The sequence below is a fragment of the Lemur catta genome, chromosome 1, assembly GCF_020740605.2.
Source record: "Lemur catta isolate mLemCat1 chromosome 1, mLemCat1.pri, whole genome shotgun sequence".
Classification (NCBI taxonomy): domain Eukaryota; kingdom Metazoa; phylum Chordata; class Mammalia; order Primates; family Lemuridae; genus Lemur; species Lemur catta.
This window is the reverse complement of record NC_059128.1, coordinates 205403418-205429562: the sequence shown is the minus strand read 5'-3', so window position 1 is coordinate 205429562 and position 26145 is coordinate 205403418. Positions and strand designations below refer to the sequence as shown.

The following is a 26145-nucleotide window of genomic DNA, read 5'->3' as shown; positions in this document are numbered from 1 at the left end:
AGGGCAATGGCATTCCCGGGCCCAGGGAACCACTGCTGAGCTGCTCGAGCTCATGGAACCCACCCTGCGCTGCTTCTGGACCAGAGCACAGGGAGTTCCCAGGAGCTGTGGGGAGTGGGGGCTGCCCCACACCTGGAGATGCAGAAGGAGGCTGGCTGCAGCTGCCAGGAGGGCAGTGTGGGAACAGCAGGCAGCAGGGACAACTCTGGCAGGACGAGGATGTTGGATTTTCCCAAGGCCTGAAAGGATAGCTCAGAAGGACCCTGCAGAAGGAGGTGGGCTGTCCGCCAGCTGACGATGCTCAGGTTGGGGAGCAGGTAGAGGTTACAGAGGTCAGCTGGACATGGCATCAGGGAAAGGTCCTGTAAGGTCCCCGAGGCTGGGGTGATGGTGGGGGGGGTGGGGGCAGCTCTCAAGAACTGCTAATGCGCAGCCATGACAGAGAACACGCAGCAGCCAACAGGGAGCCAAAAGGCGCCGGTTAAGTGAAGATTCTGCCCGCTTCTCTCATCTCCCCATCCCCTGGGCTTTGGCGGGAGGAGCCAGAAGAAGGTGGGAGGAGACCAAGAGGTGGAGCAAGGATTAAAAAAAAAAACCAGGACACGGGCGCTAGCCCTTCACACTCCTGTTTTCTCAGACTCCTGAGCTTGGAAGAAGAGAGAAGCAGTAAACTGGCCCTGATGTGAACTGGCCTTTTTCATACTGGTAATCTAAAGGAAATCACTGGAAATCTAGGAGATCTGTCTACGATGCTCTGAAAAGGCAGGGCGGGAAGATTCCACGTCACGAACATGGAGGGGAGCACCTGGTAAAGCTGCTTCCTGAGGGCTCCCTCCCAGTGCACCCCAGCTGACGCCCTCATTAACACTCACAATAACCTAGGAAGTAGGCACCGCTCTTATCCCACCTGGGGGAACTGAGACTGGCAGAGAAGTGCCAGATAGGTCTTTCAACTCAAAGTGGTCTTAAGGACCCAACTGTCCTGCAGCTAACACAGCAGAACCAGAACGGACTCCAGGTTCGGCTCAGAACTCGAGTTCCTTTGCAGCAAAAACAAAAAAGTAGGCCCTGAGGTACACACCGGCGCTCAGCAAAACAAACCTCACCTGGTCAGCCAGCCAAAGAAGTAATTCATGAAATCCTCTCTGCAAATGCTGTGGCTGCTACCCACTCACTTTTCCATAAAGCCTCCCCTTGCTCAGCTTCCAGGCCACATTCTTCTCCTCTGAAGTCCAGAGCACAGACTGCCTTCTAATACTTTGACCTCCAGGCTGCTTCCCGCGCATCTCCACAGCCTCAGCAGGTAGAGGCCATGTCTCACACCTCTGAGTTCTCACGGACATCCAGGTCAATGCCTATGGCCTGGGGGCCATGACAGGTTTGCAGAATCGCATAGTCGGATGCAGCAGGTATGACAAAATTCTTTTATCTGACTCCCTAGGCCAAGTGGCAGCTCTCTATGTAACATCTCTCCAATGCACATGTTCTAAGCAATGTTTTCTAATAAAAATCCAATGAATTTTCCTGTCTTGCTGAAAACATATCTGGTCTAGTCATCTAGTATTTACTGACTGCCTACTTCATGCAGAGCACTATTCTGCCCTCCAGGAGCTTACAGACAACAGAGGAGATGAGAGACACATGCATCCATAACAAATGTTAGGGAACTACAGAGGGCCCGAATCAGTGCTGGTAGCTCATGAGGAATTCCCCCAGGTGGCAGCATTTGGGCATCTGAGGACTCGGAACCTATAGACAGATGACCAGCTTACACACATACACGGCTTTAGTTGTGCTGCCACTGCTAGGTGAAGAGCAATTTATACCTGACAATTAATTTTACTACCTGTATATACACCTCCTAAAAACTATGTAGAAGTTGTAACTTTCCTCACTCACAATGCTGATGTGTGTCCACATAGGATCAGCTGACACAGCATGCGATCACGATGCCTTAGCTTCGTATCATGGGTCACATTTATGCATTTATTCAACAGATATTTACTGAGTGCTGTAAAATGTCAGGCACAATTCCAGGTGCTTGGATGAATACTTCCTAGGTGCCAGGAACCATTCTGAACATTTTATATGTGTATTTTGCTTAACTCACCCAACCCCATGAGGTGACGATGATTATTATGTTCACTTGACAGATGAGGAAAGTGAGGCACAGAGGTGTTAAGTAACTGGTACAGGGTCAAATAGCTAGCAAAGTCTCTCTGCTCCCTCCCCCTAGTGGCCTAATGCTGTTTCTGGTACACAAGTGCCTACACATCATCTCTGATGTCCCTGAGTCCATCCTACTAGTTGCCAAAAAGAGAAGACAACATGTCTCAGCGTTTGGGTTAGCCTTCTTACCCGCACACCTCTAGGGACAACATTACGGGCCAGTCCAGCAATTAAGTCTCCACTCTCCACAGTATGGAGGCACCACTTGCAATTAGTCTTTTCACATTTGTGCATTTTTGTTTAGGCATTCACGTAAGCACGTGTTCACCACCTGCTGCCAATGGTGTTATTTCTTACAAGCTGTCGGGTGGCTTGGTGTGGTTGTCAGTCCCCAGCACACACCACAGAAAGAAGCTGCTTTGGAAAGTTTATCAAGTCAGTAGGTTCTAAAATGCTTGCTGCTGCTTTGTGTCATCGTATGGTCATATAACTGGGAGGAGAAGTTTCAACAGAGACTACAACAAACACCACAAACTCAGCCTGCCTGCGCCTGGACTGTGGCCCTGTCTCATTCATTCGCCTCCAACACCTCTTCCCGTTTTGTATCCATTTCATGTCTTTGTTTTCCTTCAACTGACTTTACTTAATCCTTTGTTCGAAAGTCAAACCATTGCTTGAGAATTGTTGATCACTGAGAAGTTATTTGAAAAAGCTTCCTAACGGGAGAGATGCTATCTCTTCCTCTCACCTCACACTGCAGACTTGAGGTTCACAGCTGGGTTGGAGCATTTTAGCTCAAACTCAGCTACTCCATGCTTAATGCCTTGATCACCAGCTGGCTCCCTCTGCCTACCCATGCCATTCTATCTTTGATTTCGGAGGGAAGGTCTTACTCATTCCTGTGCTCAACTATTACTACAATCACCTCTCATCTAGGCATTAAAATCAGGCTCTAAAAAAGTTAATTCTGAATCTAATCAAGCCTCCAGATCTACCACTACCTTATACAAAACAGAAGTCAAACAATATCTCAAGGAAGCAATCTTTAGAGCAATCTTAGGTCAAATGATCCGGCTCCTTCAATAAATCAATAGCTTTCAGAAAGAAAAGGAAGGGGACTTTAGAAAGATATCTTTGATACCATAGGGAAAAATATGAATAGGGACTGAGTATTAGATTATAGTAAGGAATGACTGTTAATTTTGCTGCTGTGCTTTTAACACTTTAAATAACTTTTAACACAATATTTATGTTAAATGAAAAAAGAAGGTATTAGTTACAGATGCATAACTAAATATTTACAGGTGAAAGGAGGATGTTTGGATTTTGTGTTAAAATATTGCAGGGAAGGAAAGGAGCAGAAGGGCAGCAAAGGGAAAGAGAAGACAGAAGGACAGAAGGGGAAGGGAAGAGTTGGGTTTAGGGGGGTGATGGAACCAGACTGGCAGAATGGTCATTACTGAAGCTGCACAGTAGGTGCATGGAGATTCATTACACTTTGCTACTTTTACATACACATGCAAATTTAAATAATTTTTCCTTAAGAATAATAAGTCAGGCTCTGGATAAGGCTGTTCCCTTAAAAAAAATTTCAAAACAAGAACCAAAGAATTGAATTAAAGGAAGCATGTTTCCTCCTTAGCAATGAGTCAGGGATATCACCTGAGTATCCTATAGGGGCCTAACACAAGAGGCAGAAACCCAAATCAACCAGAAGTCAGGCCTGCCCTCAGGGAGCATGCATGCTCACTTGACAGCTGGCTCTTGGACACCTGAAGCAATGGCTAGTCCTGACCACTAACTTTATAATAGGGAGGCCCAGAGAGTCTCCAAAATAGCAACCACCTAAGGAACCTGTCATATTAATAGGATACTGTACTTACTTTCTCCATCAGCAATTGTGAAACAGATCAGCTAAAATTAGAGAGAGGACTTCAGTGTTCAGAATCTCTCCCAAATGCTTACGCAGGACTCTCTGTTTAACACAGTGCACCACGCAGACAGCCAGACACTGTCCACTTGTATTTCTCTGATCCTAATGCTTTAATTAATAAGCAATCAGCAAGATTGAGGCTTTTTATCACATTAGAGCAATGCTTGCATAGGTAATTAGAAGACCACAGGAATAAAAGGAAGATAGATACATCTCTGTCTGTCCCTAAAACAGGTGTATGGAGTTTGTTAATTTCAACTTTTAGCCTTAAACCAAAAACCTTGGACTAATAGTTGCTAACCCAGCCCCAAACCCCAAATCTCCTAAGCTAGGAGGAGAGTGGGCACTCCCAAGCTATTCAAAAAGGTGAATTACAAATGTTACATTTGCCCAACCTAGGAAAACAAAGCTCTTATGTTCAAAGCTAAAACTAATCACCTCAAAGCAGAACACTGGTTATCTTATGTTGATAAAAAGTTGAAACTAGCAATTATGCATCAAGGATTATTTAGATGGGAAATCAAGTAAATTGTTACTTAAGAAACACTGTGTGTTTGGAATACAGAGCTATTTAAAACATGTTATCTTTGGAAGGAGAAATAAGTTACAGAGTATTCAGCTTTAAAACATTTGAAAGCACTGCCTTAGAATGCATAAAGATCAGGAATATATTTTTTGAAGAAAAAAGTACCCTTTTATAGTTAAGTATTACCCATTGCACAAGCAATTTAATCTTAAAAATGAATTCAACAAATTTAAGTAAAAATGGCAGTGCCTCAAACAAATACTGCAAGTCTTTTTTTTATAGATGACAATGTTTATTAAGCATGCATATATTAAAAACTAGATTTCACTTAGTCTACAGCAGACCAATTTAATATCAGGGAGTATATATCCTAGAAATGTCCCAAGATGTAAGACACAGGTGAGAAACCCACATTACTAGGCTACCCAGTGATTCTGCAAACTTCAAACGTCCCCTATGTCTGCCGTCCCCATCCCTAGGCCCCCGCCCAGTACTGGTCCATGGCCTGTTAGGAACCAGACTGTGCATCACCACCTGAGCCACACCTCCCTGCGCCCCCCGTCCGTGGAAAAATTGTCTTCCGTGAAATCGGTGCCTAGTGCCAAAAAGGTTGGGGACGGCTGCCCTATGTCATCCTCCTGCCACCATCCACACACTGAGGCACCGGGAGCCTGCAACAAGTCCTGGAACAACTGTTAGGGACGTAGGACAGACAGTGCAGTGGTCAGAAGCACAGACTCGGGAGCCAAAGTGTCTGTGTAATTCCCAGCTCTGCCACTCACTGACCATCAGCGAACGTACAGGAAGAACCTGGCCCTTTGCAAGCAGGTTATGTGATGCGAGTCACTCGCATCACTGGTGGCAGGGTGGCCCTGCAAAAACACATTTCTGCCACATGGCTCAGCTCCATCCTTCATGCTCTCTCCTCCCCACCACACATTCCTCTCATAACCTGTCCCCTTCTCTGCTTCAGTGCATCGTCTTTCCTCCCCTGGGGCACTTCAGCCTCATCTACAAGCCACAAACACCAGAGGCCTGGGACAGGACCATCTGACCAAAGGTATCCTGATACCTGAGAGAAGGAAGATTCTCACAAATTGGTTCCTTTGAAACCAACTGCCAGTGAAAATCCTGATGCCTCAGAAATTAATTCCCTCCACTGCCAAGGGGAGTGGAGGTTTTTGCTATGAATTGTTTTCTGTTTGAGTAACAGCTTGAAACAGATACCTCCAGGGCCACAAAGAAAATCACGGTCAATTCAAGCTCTGTTTGAGTGTTAAAGGAATGTTACTGACACTTGAATGAAAGACCCACTCGTTTCCCACCTAGCTGGACGGGCCCGGCCCACCACTGCCAGGGTGCTCATTGTACACTGATCATGATCAGGATTCTCTCTTCAAGACCACTAGATCATGGCACCTCAGAGCTGGAAAGGCTTTTACAAGTCATCTAGATCAAAGGTCACAAACCCAAATACCCAGAGTCCCAGTCAGGTCACGAGTCACAAAGAAACTAGAGCCAGCTGGGGACTGTGTGTCCCGTAAAGGGAGGGCTACCTCAAGCTGCCATCGTGGGCCTGGGACTGCCAGAGGTTCCGAGTGACTAAGAGAAGCTGAAAATTCAGATATTATGTGTAGATCAAGCAAAACACACTTGCAGGCCAGGTATGGCCCAAGTGCTGCCAGGTTACACACCTCGATCCAGACAGAACAGTGGTTCCCACCTCCAAGCCTCAGACCCGTGGAGATCTAGGCTACTGCACAACGGCCACTGAATCCAATGGAGAGGAGGCGAGACAAGGGCTCCAAGCAGTCACTATCCGTAGACTGAATAAATAGCGTGCCTTGCTCATATAAGAATTACTTTTGTTCTAACATAAAAGGACATTATAATGTTAACAAAACCAAATTTTGTTTCTAAACATCACTAAATTGATGATTTTTCATTTCACATTTTCTCAAAGGAGGAGACCCTTAGAGCACAACAATCATGTAACATACACAGATGTTATTTATGTTAGAGAGGAGACTCCCATGCTTGAAATATTCACAACCACACCTAGACCCATCCTGCCATTGACTGCAGGGATTGGAAGGTGATGTGACCTGCCACGGTCACACAGCTCCTTGCAGAGGCAGGAGAGGAAGCCAGGCTCCTGAGTCCCAGTCCCGTCTCCTTCGCCTCTACCAGAGAGGGGTGCTCTGCCCCTGGAGAGCTACCCAAGGGGTGACACAGCCTGGATGAAAACCCAGGACAAACAGGATCAAAGCAAAATTTTGGACCAAGTTTTTTTTTCCACAATCACCTGTCCAAAGTTTCACAGGTGCTCAAAGATTGGAGAAGCCTGGATAAGCCCACACTCCAGCCCTACACCCAGTCCCCTCCTAAACTGCATCCCACGTGAGAGTCTTCCAGTCTCTAGTGGATAAGGACCTTGGGATCTTACAATGACGGAGAGCAACCCAACTTGAGGATGAAGTTCTTCCTGCCCCCACGCCACGCTGGTCTGGGCTCACCAGTCAAACATCTTTCTCTCTCCACCCTCTTCACAACCTACTTCCTCCCCCGGCTCCAGACCCTGCCTCTGTGTGTTCCCTTCAGCACTCCCTCCTCTTGTTTGCTCCATTTCCACAACCAATTGGCTTCATTACGAACAAGAAGGTATTCGCTTTTGATTCTTGCTCAGTCTACAGGTATGAGGAACAGTTAAGGAGGACTGACTTAAGGTGCGAGGCGAGAATAGAGGTCAAACACTTGAGACACAGAATTGAATGAGCCTGCCCAGTAGGTCAAGACAGGGTACTCTAAAGAGAGAGCAGGTGGTGGGGAAGCAGGGCTTGTGTTCCATTAGGGGCATTTGTGGTGACAGGAGCCCAGGGTGCCAAATGCAGCCATGTACACTGTGCACTGCAGAATTCCACGAGCACCATTCAAAAAAGAAGAAGTTACAAGTAGCGCCCCCTAGAGTTGTGCAACAGAGCAGCCTAGGGAGGGGCCAGTAGCCCATCATGCAGGCCCATGGAAATGCAGGTCTGGCTATTAGGAGACCAAGCCCATCTTTCAATCATTCTATCAGTTAATAGTGACTGGCCAACTGAGTTTCTCCTACGTGAGCGTGCTTAAAAACCACCCAGCAGCTTACCAAGAATGAGGCCTGCCCAGTTCTCCCCAGAAATTCTGAATCCTCAGCTCTAGGGAGGGGCTGAGGAATTTGTGTGTTGTTTGTTAATAACCAGCCTCTTGAGAAACAAACAAAGTGAGACTTAGGAGAAGAAAGACACTGTAAGGACCAAAATTGTGTTACCGAGGGGAAAATGTGTATATTTTTATAAGATTTATTCCTTCTATCTCAGCTCTATTGTATGAAGAATGCTGTTTCTGAGGACTGTTAATGTGGCACACACATATAATCCACGAAGCAACTCTCACTAGAAACCCTACCCTGGCTACTCCGTATCACAATGAAATGAAAGTTGCTATTCTGACAACTTGCTAAATTTACAGCTACCATTTGCCAAAGCACAGGAAATCCACATCCTAGCTGGTAAAGGTCCCTCCTACCTACGTATCAACACAGCAAACACTCAGACACATACCTTGTGTTCCTCCTTCATCACCTGTTCAATGAGCTCAGATTTCACTGGAGGCTTTGAATACTGGCCTGAGAGAAGGCCATGTCCTAACTTAGTCCTGGCCAGGACAGAGAAACAAAAACAAAAGGTCATTGTTGTTTTCCCATAGAGATATTAAAATTATCTAGGAATTTCAATAAGTACAGCTGCTTTTAGGCGGAGCATTTTATCTAGATTACTCACAAATAACTTACTTATTTGATTCTGCTTGGTACTGATTCCATGTTCAAATTTTACTTTATAGATAACTTTATTTATCTCTTTCTTCTTATAAAAGTAATGCATGCTAATTTTAGAACATTTTTTTAAAAATACAGAAAATAAAGAATTGCCTTTAATTCTGCAACCCAGATATAACCACTATGATCACTTTGTTGAATGTTATAAAAAAAAAAAATCTGGCACTTACATCTGTGTGTTGAAGTCTTGTGTTGGATCTAAAGGTGAGTAGTCAAATATTCTCGGAAGGTTTCCTACATAGCTAGAAAACGAGAAGCAACAGTTAAAACATAGCAACTGAACGGAGGAACAGAACCAAAGAAGCCATAATTCTTGCTCAGATTTTCTTGCCCTTTTGTCAAAATTAAACCATCCACCCGAAGATCTCTTTTCCTGAGATCCCACCTCTACTGCCCACAAAACTTCCCGAAATGATTATGCTTCTATCAGTGGGTCTGAACCCTGGCTGCAAGTTAGAATCACCCAAAGAGTTTCTTTAAAAAATACCAAAGCCAGAGCCGCCCCCAGATGTTCTGAGGCCTGGGACTGGGAATTCTTTTAAAAGTTCCCCAAGTGCTTCCAACATGTAGCCAGAGTCAAGAACCCCTGGTTTATGCCATCACAATCGCCACGTCAAAAACAAATGGTTTAGTTAGTGACAAGACTCTCTACTTTGGCCAAAATTTTAATCAGGCTCCTCCAAGTCCTCTGCTTGACTGGGCCCAGGCATGGGCTTCCCTCTCTGTCCTTGTGGAATCCAGTTTGAGTAACAATCTTGCTAAGTCGGTTGAGTGAAAATCCAGCCTTGGTATGTGACCACCCTAGCCTGCCCCCAGCAATAATCCTATCAAGTCGGAGTGGTCAGAAACCCCTTATCCCCAATGCTTCCTCTCAGTGATTTCCATCCACAGCCCACCCCCCGCTCCTTGGTTGTAAACCTCGACTTGTCCTTGCTGGAGTCGGGGTCAAGTCCAATGTCTTCCCCACTGTAAGGCCCCATGGCAGTGGTCCCTATACCTATCGCCATGGCCCTCCGTGAATAAAGTCTGCCTTACCATCTTTAACAAGTGTTTGGATAATCTTTTTTCTTTGATGTTAGGAATTGTTCCAATAATCTAAAATTGAATGGCAAAAGCAGTGACAACTACCATTTCCTGGGGGCTTCCTGTATTAGCTAGTTGGGTCTTCGCGACAACCCTATGAGGAAGGGATTGTTGTTATCTTTATCCCCATTTGAGAGATGAGAGATGGGGATGAAAATTCATTGGGCAGCTTCCAAAGTCTCCCAGGGCGGGAGTGACAACGCCCAGAAAGGACCCAGCAGTCTGGCTCCACAGCTGTGCTCTGAGCCACTCTGCTGGCCGCACCAGCCACCACTGCCCTGAGCAGCCACGATCCCTCCTCCTGGCCAGTTTATCCTGACAGGGCCATGCTAACTTAGACGCTGATCTCTAATCATAATGCACAATTTCTCCTTTCTCATCTTAACCTCATTTCCTATTTCACACCCTCTACTTTGTGCTGTTCTTCTTTCTCCTTTCAGGCTTTAACTTTCTGGGCCTTACAGATCTAAGAAGAAGAATCCAAAAGCAGACCCCTTTCTCTGGCCCTTCATGTGCCCCACTCTGCTCACTTCTCTAACTTCATCTGCCACCACTCTTCCCCAGCCCACAAAGCCGGCCACTTGCCCCTCTTGCTGCCCCAGGGCCTGCCAAGCTCACACCTGCTGCAAAGTCATGCCTTCTGCTATCTCTTTCCTGGGACGCTTTCCCCACAGACCTTGCTTGGCTCCTTCTCAGATCTATTGAAAAGTCACCTCCCCAGATGTTTAGCCAAAACAAGAGCAGCCACTCCCCACCCTTCCTTACTCCCTAACACCTGCTTCTGGCTTTCTTCTTAGCATGCAATACTATTTGAAATTGCACAATTTATTTATTTGCCTGTTTAGTGTCTGTATTTCTAGAGATTACATACTAGAATGTAATCTCCATGAAGGCAGAGACTTTATCTATTTAAATCACTGCATCTCTAGCACTGGAAAAGCATCTGACATGTAAAAGGCACTCAGTAAATATTTGTTGAATGAATACATTCACATCATGTAATCACATAACCAATTTTCCATAGCTGACCATCAATAACTGACAGAATGACAGAAAAGGCATTATTGCAATGAAGCCCTAGCAGAGAAACATGACTGCAAGTTAGAATCACCCAAAGAGTTTCTTTAAAAAATACCAAAGCCAGAGCCACCCCCAGATGTTCTGAGGCCTGGGACTGGGAATTTTTTTAAAAGCTCCCCAGGTGATTCCAACTGTAGCCAGAGTCTACCATAGACTCCAGTGGTAGCCATAGTGGTAGCCATTGCTACCACTTAGCAATGACCTCTAGTTGGATCCCCCAACTGCTAGGAACTTCTAGACACCTCCTGTCCACAAACTCAGAATTTATAGCCCAGATCGTATACCCACATCAAAATTAACAGAGCATGCTTCTCTGGGCCCGTCCCATTCAAACGGTTTTGGATGTACCACTAGGGCAAAAATTTCATTTAGAAAATTTCAAAAGACCAAGAGCCAAATAAGAGATAAACCAAACTTTGGAGCTAAACTATATAGATATAGAGGTTGAACTGAAGAATTCCTAATAATACACAACATGAGAAACTCATTAGCTCTCTTATGATCCAGTTTTTATCACATCTCAAAACCTAACAAGACAAAAAACTGACTGAGAAGATGAACATTAGTGAAAACGCTTATGCTTTAAGGCAAGATTGGAAAAGAAGAGCATCATTAAAGGGAGTAAATATTTGACATCAGGGAAGTCCATCCAGTTTGCCAGCACTGGAGGCCAGGAGAAAATAAAGAAAGGTCCATTTGCAAACAAGTTATATTCATTTTCTAATTGATGAGGAATATGCACCATTATAACAAACTAAATTAAAATGCAGAAGTAATACTAGATAATCTTTAAAGTACATATGGGACCTTCAGTTTGTAATCTAGTGAGTCTCCAAAAGATGGTTTTACTACCTGTCAATCCATCTTAGTTGTCATTCAATTTGCACGCAAGCTTATTTAGATTTGATCTTCATCAAGAATTATCTTAAAATGTCCACTAGGTTCCAGTGGCAGACAGAGCATCAAGTCATCAGGCTAATGTGCCCAAATTACACCATGGCTGTTCATAAGTCATTTAATCTTTCTATGAGTCACTCTTTCTACTTTCAGAATGAAGACACTGCTGGATCTAACTCCACTGAGTGAGGACTGCTGGGGAAAAAGAGGTCTGAAGAGCAAGCATTTCAGTTCAGTGACATCTGGTCAAACAATGAAAAAACTGAAGATGGAGATGAAGAGTAGGTTGCTCATGTTCTAATACACACAGTAAATGTTTAGAAATTAGAATATAGAACATTAGACATTATAATGTAAAATTCTAAAACTTTTTTTTTTTTTTTGACAGAGTCTCACTCTGTCACCCCAGGTAGAGTGCAGTAGCATCATCATAGCTCACTGCAACCTCAAACTCCTGGGCTCAAGTGATCCTCCTGCCTCAGCCTCCCGAGTAGCTGGGACTACAGGTGTGTGCCATGACACCCGGCTAGTCTAAAACTCTTGAAACAAGACTAGGGAGAGATTTAAATTTTAAATTCAAAACACAGACTTGACACTTTTTCATTAAAGAAAAAAATCCAGGGCCGGGCGAGGTGGCTCACGCCTGTAATCCTAGTCCTCTGGGAGGCCGAGGCGGGTGGATTGCTTGAGGTCAGGAGTTCGAGACCAGCCTCAGCAAGAGCAAGACCCCGTCTCTACTAAAAATAGAAATAAATTATCTGGACAACTAAAAATATATATAGAAAAAATTAGCTGGGCATGGTGACTCATGCCTGTAGTCCCAGCTACTCAGGAGGCTGAGGGAGGAGGATCACTTCAGCCCAGGAGTTTGAGGTTGCTGTGAGCTAGGCTGATGCCACGGCACTCACTCTAGCCCGGGCAACAAAGTGAGAGTCTGTCTCAAAAAAAAAAAAAAATCCAGAAAGTTAATTTTTCATCAAACTTTGGAATATAGAAAGAATTAAAATTGTAGACTGTAAAAGCACTAAAAATGTTGTTGGGCTTTATAACAAAAAGTACACCAAGTTTTTTTCCATTCTAGTTTAAAAGAAATAATAGATTAATTCTTTCTCTCCCTCTCTCTCTCCCACTTTCCTGAAAAAAAAAAATAATAATAATTATACAACACCTAACAGAAGGACATTCCTTCAACATTTTCAAAGAAAAAGACCTTGGAGCATGAGTCATATAAGATGAAGCTACATTGCTCCCCCAATCAAATGATAATAATACAAGTATGAGGCATGGGTAAGAATTTATAAAAATAACACCATGCATGATATGCACTACGGAAAAGCGTTTCCTATCTCAGAGCTTCAAATCCGCCATGCTCTCTGGCCGAGCCCTTTGCCTCCACTGCTCCCGCACATCTGTCAGTGTTTCCCCTCTTCAAAGGCTCTCTTTGACCACCTCCTTCCCTTCTCCTTCACAATATGCACCATGTTTACAAGCATGCAGTTGTTCTTATGATTATTTACTCCACACCAATTTCTGTGAGTGGCTGTGAGTTCCCTCGGGGTGGGCACCATGTCCTCCGTTCACCACGGACCCGCACACACACTCAGCACGCTGCTGAGCAGAACAGAACTCATTCTTTAATGGCTAGATGTAAAATTGACATGGAAAACTAACCATAGATTTTCAAAGTCGGAAAACAGCAAGAAGAGATAAGTCTTCAAACATGGAGAAAGGAAAGAAAAGTTTATTTGGCATACTTTTGATTGAGCACTATTAAAACCATTAGGATTTCAGCTCCGTGTGGGTCAAGTCCCGCCCTGAGCTGGTGCACATGTGTCCTCTTCCACCTGAGCCAAGGTGGAAACTGACCCACTCTGGAACACACTAGATTATTCTCTAAACTTAGGCAGTGGCTGCCCGTGAGTGCACCAGCTCCTGGGCTCTGGGGGTCCCTGTCCTCAGCACAAGCTAAGGAAGGAAATGGCCACAGACCAAGCTGCTCTGCCCAGGTGTGGGAGGAGGAAGGCAGCCTGTCCCAGGTAGGAAGTGCCCTCAATCAGTGCCTCCCAAATTATCTGTGGTGAAGGGCTAGCTTTTCTGTTTATGTCAACTCATACAGATGATACCTTTAGAAAAGAGAATCAAGAGAAATTATTAGAAAAATGAAATGTCAGTTGTACGACAGGGCAGTGTCAAATTGCTACAGAAATTCCATAACACTCATTCTCAAGTTCCATACTCATCTCGTCACAGACCCATACCAGCATCCACGGACTAGCACCCGTCTGCAAACCACACTTTGAGTAGTAAAAAACAAAGACCCTAAATCTTCAAAGAAACTCCACTCCACCAAAAGGGAGACATTGACCAAACAAATCACTGAATCTCTCCTGGTGCATCTGTAGGGGAGATTTGGCAGGTCTGCAGTGAAGATTAATGATTAATACATGCCTGGCACATAGGGGTTTAGTCTAAAAGTGGAAGCCATTGTTAACAAACCCCCAGGGTGTTTTTCGGTTACCAATCTCTCCTTCTCTCACCTGACCCCCATAACACTTGGCAAGTGTTCCCATGCAGCCTCAGTACGAGATCAGGCCACGGATGAGGTGGCCACGCGCCCTGCTGTGATGAAGTGGGGTCCCAGCACACCGGAGTGGGCCGGGCCTGCGGGGCACTTACGCTCTCTGGAACTCGGGGATGCTGAAGATGGCCTGCATGACGGAGCTGAGGTAGCAGCTGTTGCCCAGGTTCTTCAGACCCGTGTACCCGGGGCCGTACATGGGCTTCAGCTTCGTCCCCGACTCCTGGATCACTTCCCACTCACTGACCCTCGGCTTCATGTCATTGTCCCGGAGCCCGTTCTCTGTCTGAGGCAAAGTCATTGAAGAAGAACAACTTTCATGTGATTCCCATTCAAAGACCATGTCCCATGAGTTATTTCTAATATCATGGATGTTTCTGCCATTTCCCCCCAATTACATAGAAAAATAAACAATCTAATTAAAAGAGACTGAGAGGTAGTAATGGTTGCACAACGATGTAATTAATGCCAGAGAATTGTACACTTAAAAATGGTTAAAATGGTAGACTTTAGGTTATGTATATTTTGTCACCATCTATTGAAAAAAACACACATGAAAAAGATTTTTAAAAGAAAGAGAGAGAGATAGAAGGAGATGGGAGGAGGATGAAAGACAAATAGGAATCCAAAAACAGGGCAAGTGGACTAAATTCAAGGGGAGACCCAATGCAACGCAGCAAACAGAAAGCAGGGCAGGAGAGGGGGTACAGGATGAAACCACAGGCACTGGGAGTGCCTCGAAAGAGGAAGGAGGCTTAAAGAAGAGTAGAGAAAACTGAATGAAAAGGAGGAAATGAGTGACAATGGGAAGACAGAATAGGAACGTGAGAGGGAGGCGACTTGGGAGCAAAGGGCTGAAACAAAATGCACATTTAAATAGTTCCTCAGAGGGAAAAATGTTATATAGGCATGACATCAACTTGCAAACACAATATTAAATGAAGCAAAGCTTTTCAATCAACAGTAATGTGTTGGCTTATTCGTTCTGCCCCCTAGGAACTCTGCTTCCATTCCTGAAATTAATTAAAGTGATGTTGGTCACAGATCATTTTAAAGATCTTCGCCTGGTACCTTCTCCCTTTAGTGAGCAAAGAGTGGTTCATGCAACTGCCCACCAAAGGAGACAGAAATTTTGCAAGTAAACTCCAACTAAACCAAAGTAGTACTTGATGAGGTGCCATTTTTATTACAACATAAAAAAATCTAAGCTGCTAACCAAAGGAAAACACACATTGATTAAATTCAAGAAGTAAATGCAATAATTAAAAGATGAAACCTATAAAACGATCTATGTTAGAGGAATCATATATTAAATAAACCAAACAGTGCCCTCTCCCTCCACCCCCCACCCCCATCTCCAACTCTGTAACCTCCGACCCCCCACAAGGCAGGAACAGAAACAAAAGTAGACCTTCTCACCCCATGCATGTGAAGCATATCAATTCCAAAATGCGCCAAGTGCTTGGCCAAATGAGGATCCAAAACAGGTTCCTCTTCTTGAAAAGAATAAACATCTAGAGGGTGAAGAGAAAATAAGCACTGAGATCTGTAATCAAGTCACTAAACATTCAACATGGATTTTTGGAGCTCCTACTGTACACCAGGCTTGGGATATATGATTGAACAAAATGAAAACTTCATAACATCTGATGGGGGAAAGACAGATGACAACCAACAAACAATATATAGGTATATTTTGTAAATATACCCATATCATCAATAATTCTTTTGACACTGTAGAAACTTCTATAAAAAAGTTTTCTAGAACAAAAAAAGAAAAAAAAGAATAGTATCTAAAGTTAAAATAAATTTAAATTATCCAAATATAAATGTCTAACACTTGATTTGTCTAACCAAAACCACAGTGGCAAGACTCTAAGCTTGGGAAGAGGGAAGGGTGAAGGAGGAGGGTGACAGCCGTCCACCCATGGCAGAGGGAACACAGAGAACACACAGGCCCTCGGGAGCAGCTGAATGGCTGGTCAGGGTGTTAGTGCAGGACAAAACAAAACTCTGCTTGTGGAAATCTCTATACTCTCAGATCCACCACCTCACCAGCCTGCACCTCCCAGAACCAGTGAGAGATCTGTGAAGACTGTAGCATTTCCCAAATGGGTTCACCTGGTAGCACACATAGAAAACTAGGATATGCTTAGTACTCCAGGGGAACTCAGAAAGCTCTAGCTCTGTGCTCTCCTCAGGATAATAATAATCCCACCTGACAACATAATGCTTTAGATGCAACCTGGCTTCTCAACGTGGGGTGTATGGACTCGAAGCATCACCTGGGAGCTCATCAGAAATGCAGAATTGTGGGCCCCATCCCAGGCCTACCCAATGAGAATCTGCATTTTAACAAGACCCTCGAGTGCACAGTAAAGTTTGAGAACGGTTTAGAGTTTTCCGAAACTATCCGATCCACTACCCTGTCCTCACACAGCACCGCAATGAGAGACACAGAATAGACATTTTCAAGCCCATCTTGCAAATAAGCAAAAGATGCTCATAAAGGGTAAATTATTTTGCCTCAAATCCCACAGGTGGCCCAGAACCCAGGTAGTCTGACTCCTGGCCCAATCCTCTTCCCTCTACACCAGAGTATTTCTTAAGACACATCAGGATACCAACAGACTCTGTGAAGCACCATTCTAGGCCCTTAACAGGAATGAAGACTCAAAAACCATAATTTCTTCATTCCTAAATTAGAAGGACAAAAATGTATGACAAGGAAAACAGATATAACGATAACACTCTTTAGGACAGTAAAATTTAGACTGTCCAAGGAATAGGAACATCACCAGGAAAAAAAAGTAATGCACATTAGCTATGGTGACCTTCTGACCCACCACTGCTGTCCACAGGAAATCAGTCCTTCTATTATTAACAGATTAAACATTGTATAAGTTTCTTTTCTACTCCTCTTCCCCTAGAGGCCCAATATAACTTGTGGTAGCAGCCCTCATTTATAGTTTTTTAAATAAAATACAGTATTCTCAAAAGCAAAAGAAAAAAATCCCAAACCAATTTTTTAAATTTCCAAAAAGTTTAAATACAAAAAAACCCCTAAAAATCTATTGAACTGTAACTTTTTTTTTTTTTTTGGAGACAGAGTCTCACTCTGTTGCCCAGGCTAGAGTGCCGTGACATCAGCCTAGCTCACAGCAACCTCAAACTCCTGGGCTTAAGCAATCCTTATGCTTCAGCCTCCCGAGTAGCTGGGACTACAGGCATGCGCCACCATGCCTGGCTAATTTCTTCTATATATTTTTAGTTGTCAGGCTAATTTCTTTCTATTTTTAGTAGAGACGAGGGTCTTGCTCTTGCTCAAGCTGGTCTTGAACTCCTGACCTTGAGCCATCCGCCCGCCTCAGACTCCCAGAGTGCTAGGATTACAGGCGTAAGCCACCACTCCTGGCCCTGAACCGTAACTTGAAATAAATACATCAACAGTATTTTTAATCTATGACAAGTGACCAAAAAATATCACTCAAATACTAGTTGGAAGGTGAAAATGGCATTCCCTAGGCACTTTAGCTTTAGTTATTATTAATTAGTGAGATAGTTTGAAGACTTGAGATTGTAAGCCTCTAATTAACAGAGCTCTGCTAGAAAATAATAAAATTGCTAGAATTGCACCATTGGCATTGGCCGAGGATTTTGAAATAAGTGAAAATCACACATCCATCTATTGTTCTTAACTCACTAGGCTCTTGCCATATTAAGAAAATAACATTTCGTACCCTCCCATCACTAATTGCTCCAAAGATACCACATGATTCAGTCAAACACTATAGTTATGTACTATCCCAATGACAAAAACAATTTAGTGAATAACGTACAAGAAACCTAAAAATGAACTGTGATCCCACTTGGCACACATGAAGAATTTATAAATACATAGTAATAGAAAAAATTTTAAGTGGACACAGTGGCTGCAAATGCTACTTTATGTGTTTTTCACTGGGAAACTCATTTTGTCTCCAACTCCAACTTAGCAACGTCTGGTCTTGGCTCAGACACTATGGCAGCAAATAAGCAATGTCTGACAAGCATTACCCTTCACGCTCAACAACTCGGCCTGAAACTTGGAGTTAAGAAACACAGTTAGGAAGTTCACAGAGGGATCCTCCCACGAATAGCCAAGCCGTGAGTAACCACGTTCATTTTAGAAGTAAACCAGTCATTGTTTCATTTCAAGTTAAATGACAAACTAAATCACAGAGAACATGAGGCAGCCATCCCCAGAAAAGATAAATGAAAAATTTTAGAACATGAATACCTGATTTGTGTGATCAGCATATTAGAAAATAGTATGTGCAGTAAATTCAAAGATTAAGGGAAAAGAGAGTAGAGACTGAGACTGAAACGGGAACTAAGACTGAGAATCTATAAGGAATCATTTCAAAGTAGTAATAGTCATTTGCAATCTGTGAATAGGAAGATTTCTTTTTTCTTTTCTGCTTTTTTCTAAATTTATTTTAATATTTTGATTAGAAAAATGTTTTATAAGTAATTCTCAAAGCTCAAAATGACTCTACTGGATGGTATGCTATTAGGACCAGCCTGCCTGCCACTGGCCATCCTTGTTTAGCACACAGAATAACTCACTCTCTCATCGTATTCACCATATATTTACTGAACACCAAACATATACAGACACTAAAGATGTAATGCTAAATAAGATAAGCAGAGTCCCTGCCCTCATAAATTTAAAGTTTAATAATTTCAAATAATCTTAGAAGAAATGCCACTTTGTTGTGAAGAACCTCAACAGACGTCTTCTTGGCTATGGTGTAGTCATGTGACTTTCCTTTCCCGAGCCCCAGAAAATGGCAGAAGTCTAAATCCTCCCTCAGATTCCCACACAGGAAAGCAGAAGGGACAAAGAGGTGAAGATGGACCTCCACAAGTTCTTGTGTTAAAAAAGAGAAGCAAAACCAGGGAAGCCAGCGTGGCTGCCTGCTCACAGCTGGAGCGGAGGGAAAGCAAGGCTCCTCCTGGTCAAACACGAGTAGTAAGTCAGAGGAGAGGAGAGGAAAGGTTCTCCACAGAGGAAGTGCTGATCTGCCCACCCACGCTGCATCTCTCCAGCACGAGCTTACCTTTTTGTGCATATAAGCCATCTGCCACAGACTGGAAAAGACAAGAAATGAGAGAATACTCCAGCAACTACACTAGAAAAATACACGCAAAATGAATGAGGTTGGCACGTAGGATCACTTTAAAGTGACAATAGAACTCCCAGGCCAGACAAAACCTAGATTGTAGTCAGGAAAGGAAAACAGGTAAGAGTAAAAAGACACCAATAAAATAGAAAAAAAGAAAGAAACAAGGTGAATCAGAGGAGCAGATTTTGTTGGTGTGTCTTCCTCCATTTGTTTATTCCACAGTATTTCCTGAACACCTACTACAGGTGAGGGGCTATGCTAGATGCTAGAGCTGTAGCAGTGCACAAAAATGTGGCACTCAGGCCCTGCTGCCCCAGGTGACCACACCAAACAATTACAGGGTCTTGGGAAAAGTGCCACGATGGAGCAGCATGAGGTGCCACAGGCACACAGGAGGGGCACAAGACAGGTCAAAACCAAAATGAAACAGCCCATGCCTGGATTCCAAATCCTCAGGCTGTGAGAAACTCAGGGGAGCTTATGTCCAGGTCAGGCGGTAAAGATGACCAAAGAAGAAAGACCAACTTGAGATGCTATTGAGCTGGTGCAGCCAGTAAGACAGGCAATTTCACAGCTGCCTTGGGCATCTCTAGAAGACTCCTGCAATCACCCAAGGCACTGAAGCACCTTCTTAGGTAAATTAGTTTCCATAATGGAAGAAAAATGCACATGCTCTGGCCCCCATCCCACCCTACTCTCTTTCTACCAAGAACCTCATCCGTGCTTCGCCAAAACAATGCCTCCTCCCGTAGAGGAAGCTTTCTGTTTGTTTGTGTATGTGGTGATCTGTTTCTTGGTTTGTTTGTTGCTGTACCCATGGGGACCCAGAGTGGAATCTGATATGGGGCCCATTTTTACTACGCCTGCTACCACACTGGCCTGGCCTGGGGGATCAGGGCTTCTTTGAAGGACTAAAATCTAAGTTAAGATCTCAAGGATGCGTAGAAACTTCTTACCGAACAGATATATCCTTATTGGGGGAAAGGAAACCAGGATGATCGGATCATGTTACCATTAAATATTTGAGTCCACAACCTTCTTGGATTCCATATTCACCAAGCAATCTTCTAAATATAATTCAGCTTCCCAGAGGGAAGGAATGTACTGGTCAAGCCGACATAAACATCCCACGTACTGGCAGTTGTGGTTCTCATTCTGAACTAAAAAACAAATGCCCTGACTTTGAAACTTTGTCTCTTGTGAGTTGAGTCACCCTGAGTTAGCCTAGCGAGTGTGGAAGACCAGACCCTCAGCAGCGGTACCTTCGCCAGGAGGTGGCTACCCCAGATAGACGGCACCCTGACCTCCTGGGCCTCAGTCTCCACAAGGCTCGTCATTAGACATTTAAGGAAACTTCATGCATGTTTTTATTAATTTCTTTGGCTTTTAAATAAACAGTAAGTTATAGCTAGCAATCTATTAAACAGATTTAAGGGAAACCAAAATAGAATTGATACATCCCATAAACTAATATAAAATGATAATTAGACAGAAAATAATTTTTATTAAAACCAATTCTGCACAATATACACAGGAATCAAAGGCTGATCTTTTTCAAAAAGTTAACGTTGTATCAGCTAAATGAATTCAAGAACCCTCATCACAAAGTGTATGATCTGCATTGTTGTTGCCCAATGTTTTATGTTTTCTATGATTGAAATAGGATTATATACTCAAATATTCTCAATTAGATAAGAAAAACCTTAAAAGTTCTCCCTCCTTCACCCTCCCCCCTAAAAGACCTTAACAACTATAGCAGATATTGGGTTAATATTCTTAATAGCCAAGGAGTTCTTAAAAACCAATAAGAAAGACACCTACACATACACCTACTAGAAAATCTGCCTATGAAATTCACAGAAAGAACTATAAATGGCCAAGAATAATAAGAAAAATGTTCAGCCTCACTAGTAAAGTAAATCAAAACAAGATACCAGATTAACAAAGGTTTTTTAAAGTCTTCATACAAAAAGTTGTCAAGGATTTGTTGATATGTGTACTCTCATACACTGCTGGTGGGAATGTAAATTACTACACCTGTTTAAAAGAGAATCTCAGCAACTGAAAATTTTGAAGATTCAGCCTTTTTTCCACAGGAATTTATCCTAAAGAAATAATTAGACAAACACTCAAAGATTTGCATACATAAAAGGATGTTCATCAGAATAGCAAAAAATTATAAAAACTCACAGGGGAATAGTGAAATGATTTGTGGAACCATCATGAAATGTTGAGGAATATTAAATAACATGGAAAAATATCATGTCATGTTAAATAGAGAAAAATAAGGAATAAAACTTTATGGCATGTGATTGAATTTTTTGGGCTAAAGTGTATATTTTCAAGGTGCAAAGCATAAAAGTAGAGCTTTTGAGAATGACATTGGACATTTCAGACAGCTTCAAGACAATAAATGAATTGATTCCCAAGTAGTGACTTCAATTCAAATAATATTCCTATAAAATTACAACATTCACCAAGTTAAATTATTACCTAAAGGCTGTAAAAAGCCACTTTGGATACACTACAAAGGGATTCAGTGACAAAACTTCTATATAAGAACAGTACACTCACTTATTTTTTCTTTTCTTTTCTTTCCTTTTTTATTTTGTTTTATTTTATTTTTGAGACAGAGTCTCGCTCTGTCACCCAGGCTGGAGAGCAGTGGCTTGATCACAGCTCACCTCACTGCAGACTTGAACTCCTGGCCTCAAGCCATCCTCCCACCTCAGCCTCCTAAAGCACTGCGACTACAGGTGTGAGCCACCACAGCCGGCCAGCCACTCATTTTTTACCAGATTTTTTTCCTCCTTGAGTTCACATCCACCAATTCTGTTAATTTTGTAATATATGTTACCTTAAAATATTTCACAGCACACTCAAATTGTATGATTCTCAGGACACTTGTACTTTGGCTTCCAACAGCCCACTGGACACAACATGACCATGACTACTTATATGAGCACTCGTATGCCTAGGGCATCTGCTCCAAGATATGCTGCTAAAAGTTCAGTACAGCAAATGAGTAACTGCATGAAGTCTTCAGCCAAAGTCTCCATACTTGAACAGCACACCTTCTCAAAGGCAGAAATGTCTCTGAGAAAGAATGAACTTGATTCTTAAAGAAGCAGCATATGTCATAGAATTTCTAGGATCCAAAAAGCCCCGCTAGGACAGGGCTGATGTCTTCACAAATGGCATAAAAATGGGCAAAAAATCCATCTGGAATCTTCATTTGTTGCCTTTTCTGTTTCAGCACCAACCAACAACTTGAAGCCACAGTGGTTTCTTTGAAGGAAGAGTTTAGCCAGTGATTATTTACCACCTTCTGTATGGATGTGGGTGGATCATCTAAATTTTCTAAGGAATCCATTAATATAAAATCCAGATCATAAAAATTTAGATTTTTTTTCACCCTTCTAGCAGCAAATTCCATTTCAGTACTTTGCCAGAGATCAGTCTGCTCTAAAATATATTTATTAATGGATCATTTTATCAAAACCATCTTCAAACTTTTTGGATTCTTTCATGCTTTCACAAGTAAAGCTGATAAAAAAATTTCCTTTCATTCTCAGTAAGGAATATTCTGTTGGCCATTTCTGAAAGATTTACCTGAAACGCCTGTCAAATACAGTGAAGTTTGGCAAGAAAACACTGTCTCTTAGCCACATCAACATTTCAGTTCTCAGTACTCTTGAGTAACTTTTTCCTTCTTCAACTAAATGCTTGGCTTCTTCATAACAAGGGCAGTGACAGAGACTCCAGGCTGTAGATGTGCCGTTCTCTGTTCTGCAAACTCCGCTGCTGAAGCAAAGGAGTCAGCTGCTGCGATACTCACAGTGTCTCCCCGGCCAGAGTCATCCACACTCCCCCTCATGGTGACAGCTGTATCTTTATCAATATCATTAACAAGGGAATTAGGATCAGAAGGCCCAAGGTTAGCTTCAAAATTCTGTTGGAGACAATATGCTCTTTGTAGCAGAACTTCAAGTTTATGAATAAATGCAATACTAATAATGTCATCTACACTTTCTTCAGCAATGGCATCTCCTGCACTCAGTTTAATGGAACTGCAGGCTTCATCTTCAGCCTGCCTCTTACGAAAGGTTAGAGCTCATTCCAATTGATGCAATGCCTCTGAAACAATGCCATACCCATGAAATATATGTTCTGAGGAGTGGTCACAGGAATATTAACAAGTTTAGTAACATCTTCATCTGCTTTGCCCTGGGAATTAGAACACAAGTATAAGCTATGATAAGACATGACACTCTGAACGGAGCCCAAACTCTGTGCAGAACCTGAGTATTTAGGACTGAAAAGTCCTCCATTAGCATAGTTACATGACTGAGATTCTTTGTCTTTGCTGGAACTTAAGATAATGTCAAATTCTGTCCACTACTAGAACAACTTGAACCTTTGTCTGCTGCTGTTCTTTTAGTGTATTCAAGCCTGAGGTGCTCTGGTTCCCATGGTAATATTTTTTCTTTCTTCTTTCCACATTTTCTTTTAAAGCAATGGACCAGAAAAATTACAGATATAGCACTCACTGCGATAATCACTGATAACTTTTTAGCTACCAGTGAAAATTTGATCATATGATCCAGCAATTCCACTTCTGGGTATACACCCCAAAGAATCAAAAGCAGGGTCTTGAAGAGATATTTGTATATCCGTGTTCATAGCAGCATTATTATTCACGTTAGCAAAAACATGGAAGCAACCCAATGTCCATCGGCAAACACACACATAAGAAAAATGTGGTATATGCACACAGGAGAACATCATCCCACTTGGGAAAGAGAATAGTACCAAGAGAGAGGAAGATCAAACACTCCTAGTGCTGCTGTCTTCAAGGAAAACTGTGACTGACTTACTGTTTCTTCTGACATGACTCCGCTTCTAATTGGGAGCTCGGCTGGCCTGCCCATGCCTGCTTTACACCCGGCACTGAGCAGCCTGGCAGGAGGCATTGTCCTTCTATGGTTAGGAATGGGAAGATCTGTGATCCAATTCTTGTAAAAATGTGGGGGGGGGGGGTGTGTAAGAATTGATTAAGCCCTTAAAAAAAGAAAAAGACTCACAGGAAATATCTAAATTATTAACAGTGATTAGTCTGGAGGGTGGTATTACCAGGGATTTTTATTTGTTTGTCTAAACTTTTCTCTCTATTTTCTCTATATTTACACTGAACACCTGTCTCTTATCTAATCAAGGAGAAAATATAAAACTTCCCTTTCTCATATTAAAAGAAAAGAAACTTTACACTTAAACTACACTATAGATTCCAAGTAAGTTTCCCATTAGAAAAAAAGCCTCTGGAAAATTAAAGATGCATAGAGAATAGAATTAACCCTTGCGTTTATTATTAGCACACATTTAACTAGAATCTAATTACAGTCGTGGTCATGCACTGAATAACAACGTTTCTTCAATCAATGATGGGCCACATATATATGATAGTGGTCCCATAAGATTACAACAAAGTTGAAAACTTCCTATTGCCTAGTGATGTCATGGCTGTAATAACATTGAAGTGTAATGCATTACTCATGTGTTTCTGGTGATGCTGATATAAACAAAACTACTGCACTGCCAGCTGTATAAAAATCTAGCACATATTGTTAGATACAGTACATAATACTTGCTAATGATAATAAACAACTGTTACTTGTTTATGTGTTTACTACATTATATTTTTATTGTTATTCTAGAGTGTATTCTTTTTACTTATTAAAAAAAAAAAAGTCAACTGTAAAACAGTCTCAGGCAGGTCCTTCAGGAGGTATTCCAGAAGAAGGTATTGTTAGCATAGGTGACAGCTCCATGCGTGTTATTGCCCTTGAAGACCTTCCAGGGAAACAAGATGTGGAGGTGGAAGACAATGATATTGGTGATCCTGAACTTGTATAGGTCTAGGCTAATGTGTGTGTGTTTGTGTCTTAGTTTTTAACAAAAAAGTTTAAAAAGTAAAAAAAAAAAAAAAAAAAATTTAAATAGAAATTAGCTTATAGGATAAGGATATAAAGGAAAAGATATTTTTGTGCAATTGTACAATGTGTTTTAAGCTAAGTGTTATTACAAAAGAGTCAAAAGGTTAAAAAATGTTAAAGTTTATAAAGTGAAAAAGTTACAGTTCATTTATTATTGAATACAGGAAAATATTTTTTATAAATTTAGTATAGCCTAAGTGTACACTATTTATAAAGTCTACAGTAGTGTATGATAATATCCTAGGGCTTCACATTCACTCACTACAAACTCACTGACTCACCCAGAGCAACTTCCTGTCCTGCAAGCTCCATTCATGGTAGGTACCCTATGCAGGTGTATCACTTTTTATCTTTTACACTGAATTTTTACTGTAGTTTTTCTATGTTTAGATACACAAATACCATTGTGTTACGATCACCTACAGTATTAAGCATAGTAACATGCTGAACAGGTTTGTAGCCTGGGAGCAATAGGCTGTACCATAGAGCCTAGGTGTGTAGAAGGCTATACCATTTAGGTTTGTGTACACTCCATGATGTTTGCACAATGACAAAATCGCCTAATGACACATTTCTCAGAACATGCCCCATCTTTAAGTGACACATGACTGTATTTAAATATTTATATAACACTTGGTTCATTTACTAAAAGTATTTGTGCCTAATGTGTGTAAGATTTTGTATGGAACCCAAAGATGAGCAAGACATAGCCGTGCCTTCAAACAACTGAAAATTTAGAAGAACTAAGACACATTTACAAAGAGTTATACTCACGGACAAGTAGTTTTGAGAACTGGGTTTCTAGTAACTGGTCCTATAAAAGCACTACATAAGATAGCATAGAAAG

The 26145-nt window shown here is 42.2% G+C and overlaps 1 protein-coding gene and 1 pseudogene across 1 annotated transcript in view; both read right to left on the bottom strand.

Moving 5' to 3' along the window:
* USP13 (ubiquitin specific peptidase 13) overlaps nt 1–26145 on the bottom strand; it is a 115173-nt gene that overhangs the window by 41510 nt on the left and 47518 nt on the right. Inside the window, exons 7-10 of the mRNA XM_045539726.1 lie at nt 15557–15651; nt 14236–14423; nt 8670–8741; nt 8225–8318 (exon numbers count right to left, since the gene is read on the bottom strand). Coding sequence (XP_045395682.1) covers nt 8225–8318; nt 8670–8741; nt 14236–14423; nt 15557–15651 — 449 coding nt within the window. The remainder of the gene's footprint in view (nt 1–8224; nt 8319–8669; nt 8742–14235; nt 14424–15556; nt 15652–26145) is intronic.
* Nucleotides 22430–24208, bottom strand: LOC123630290 (annotated as a pseudogene).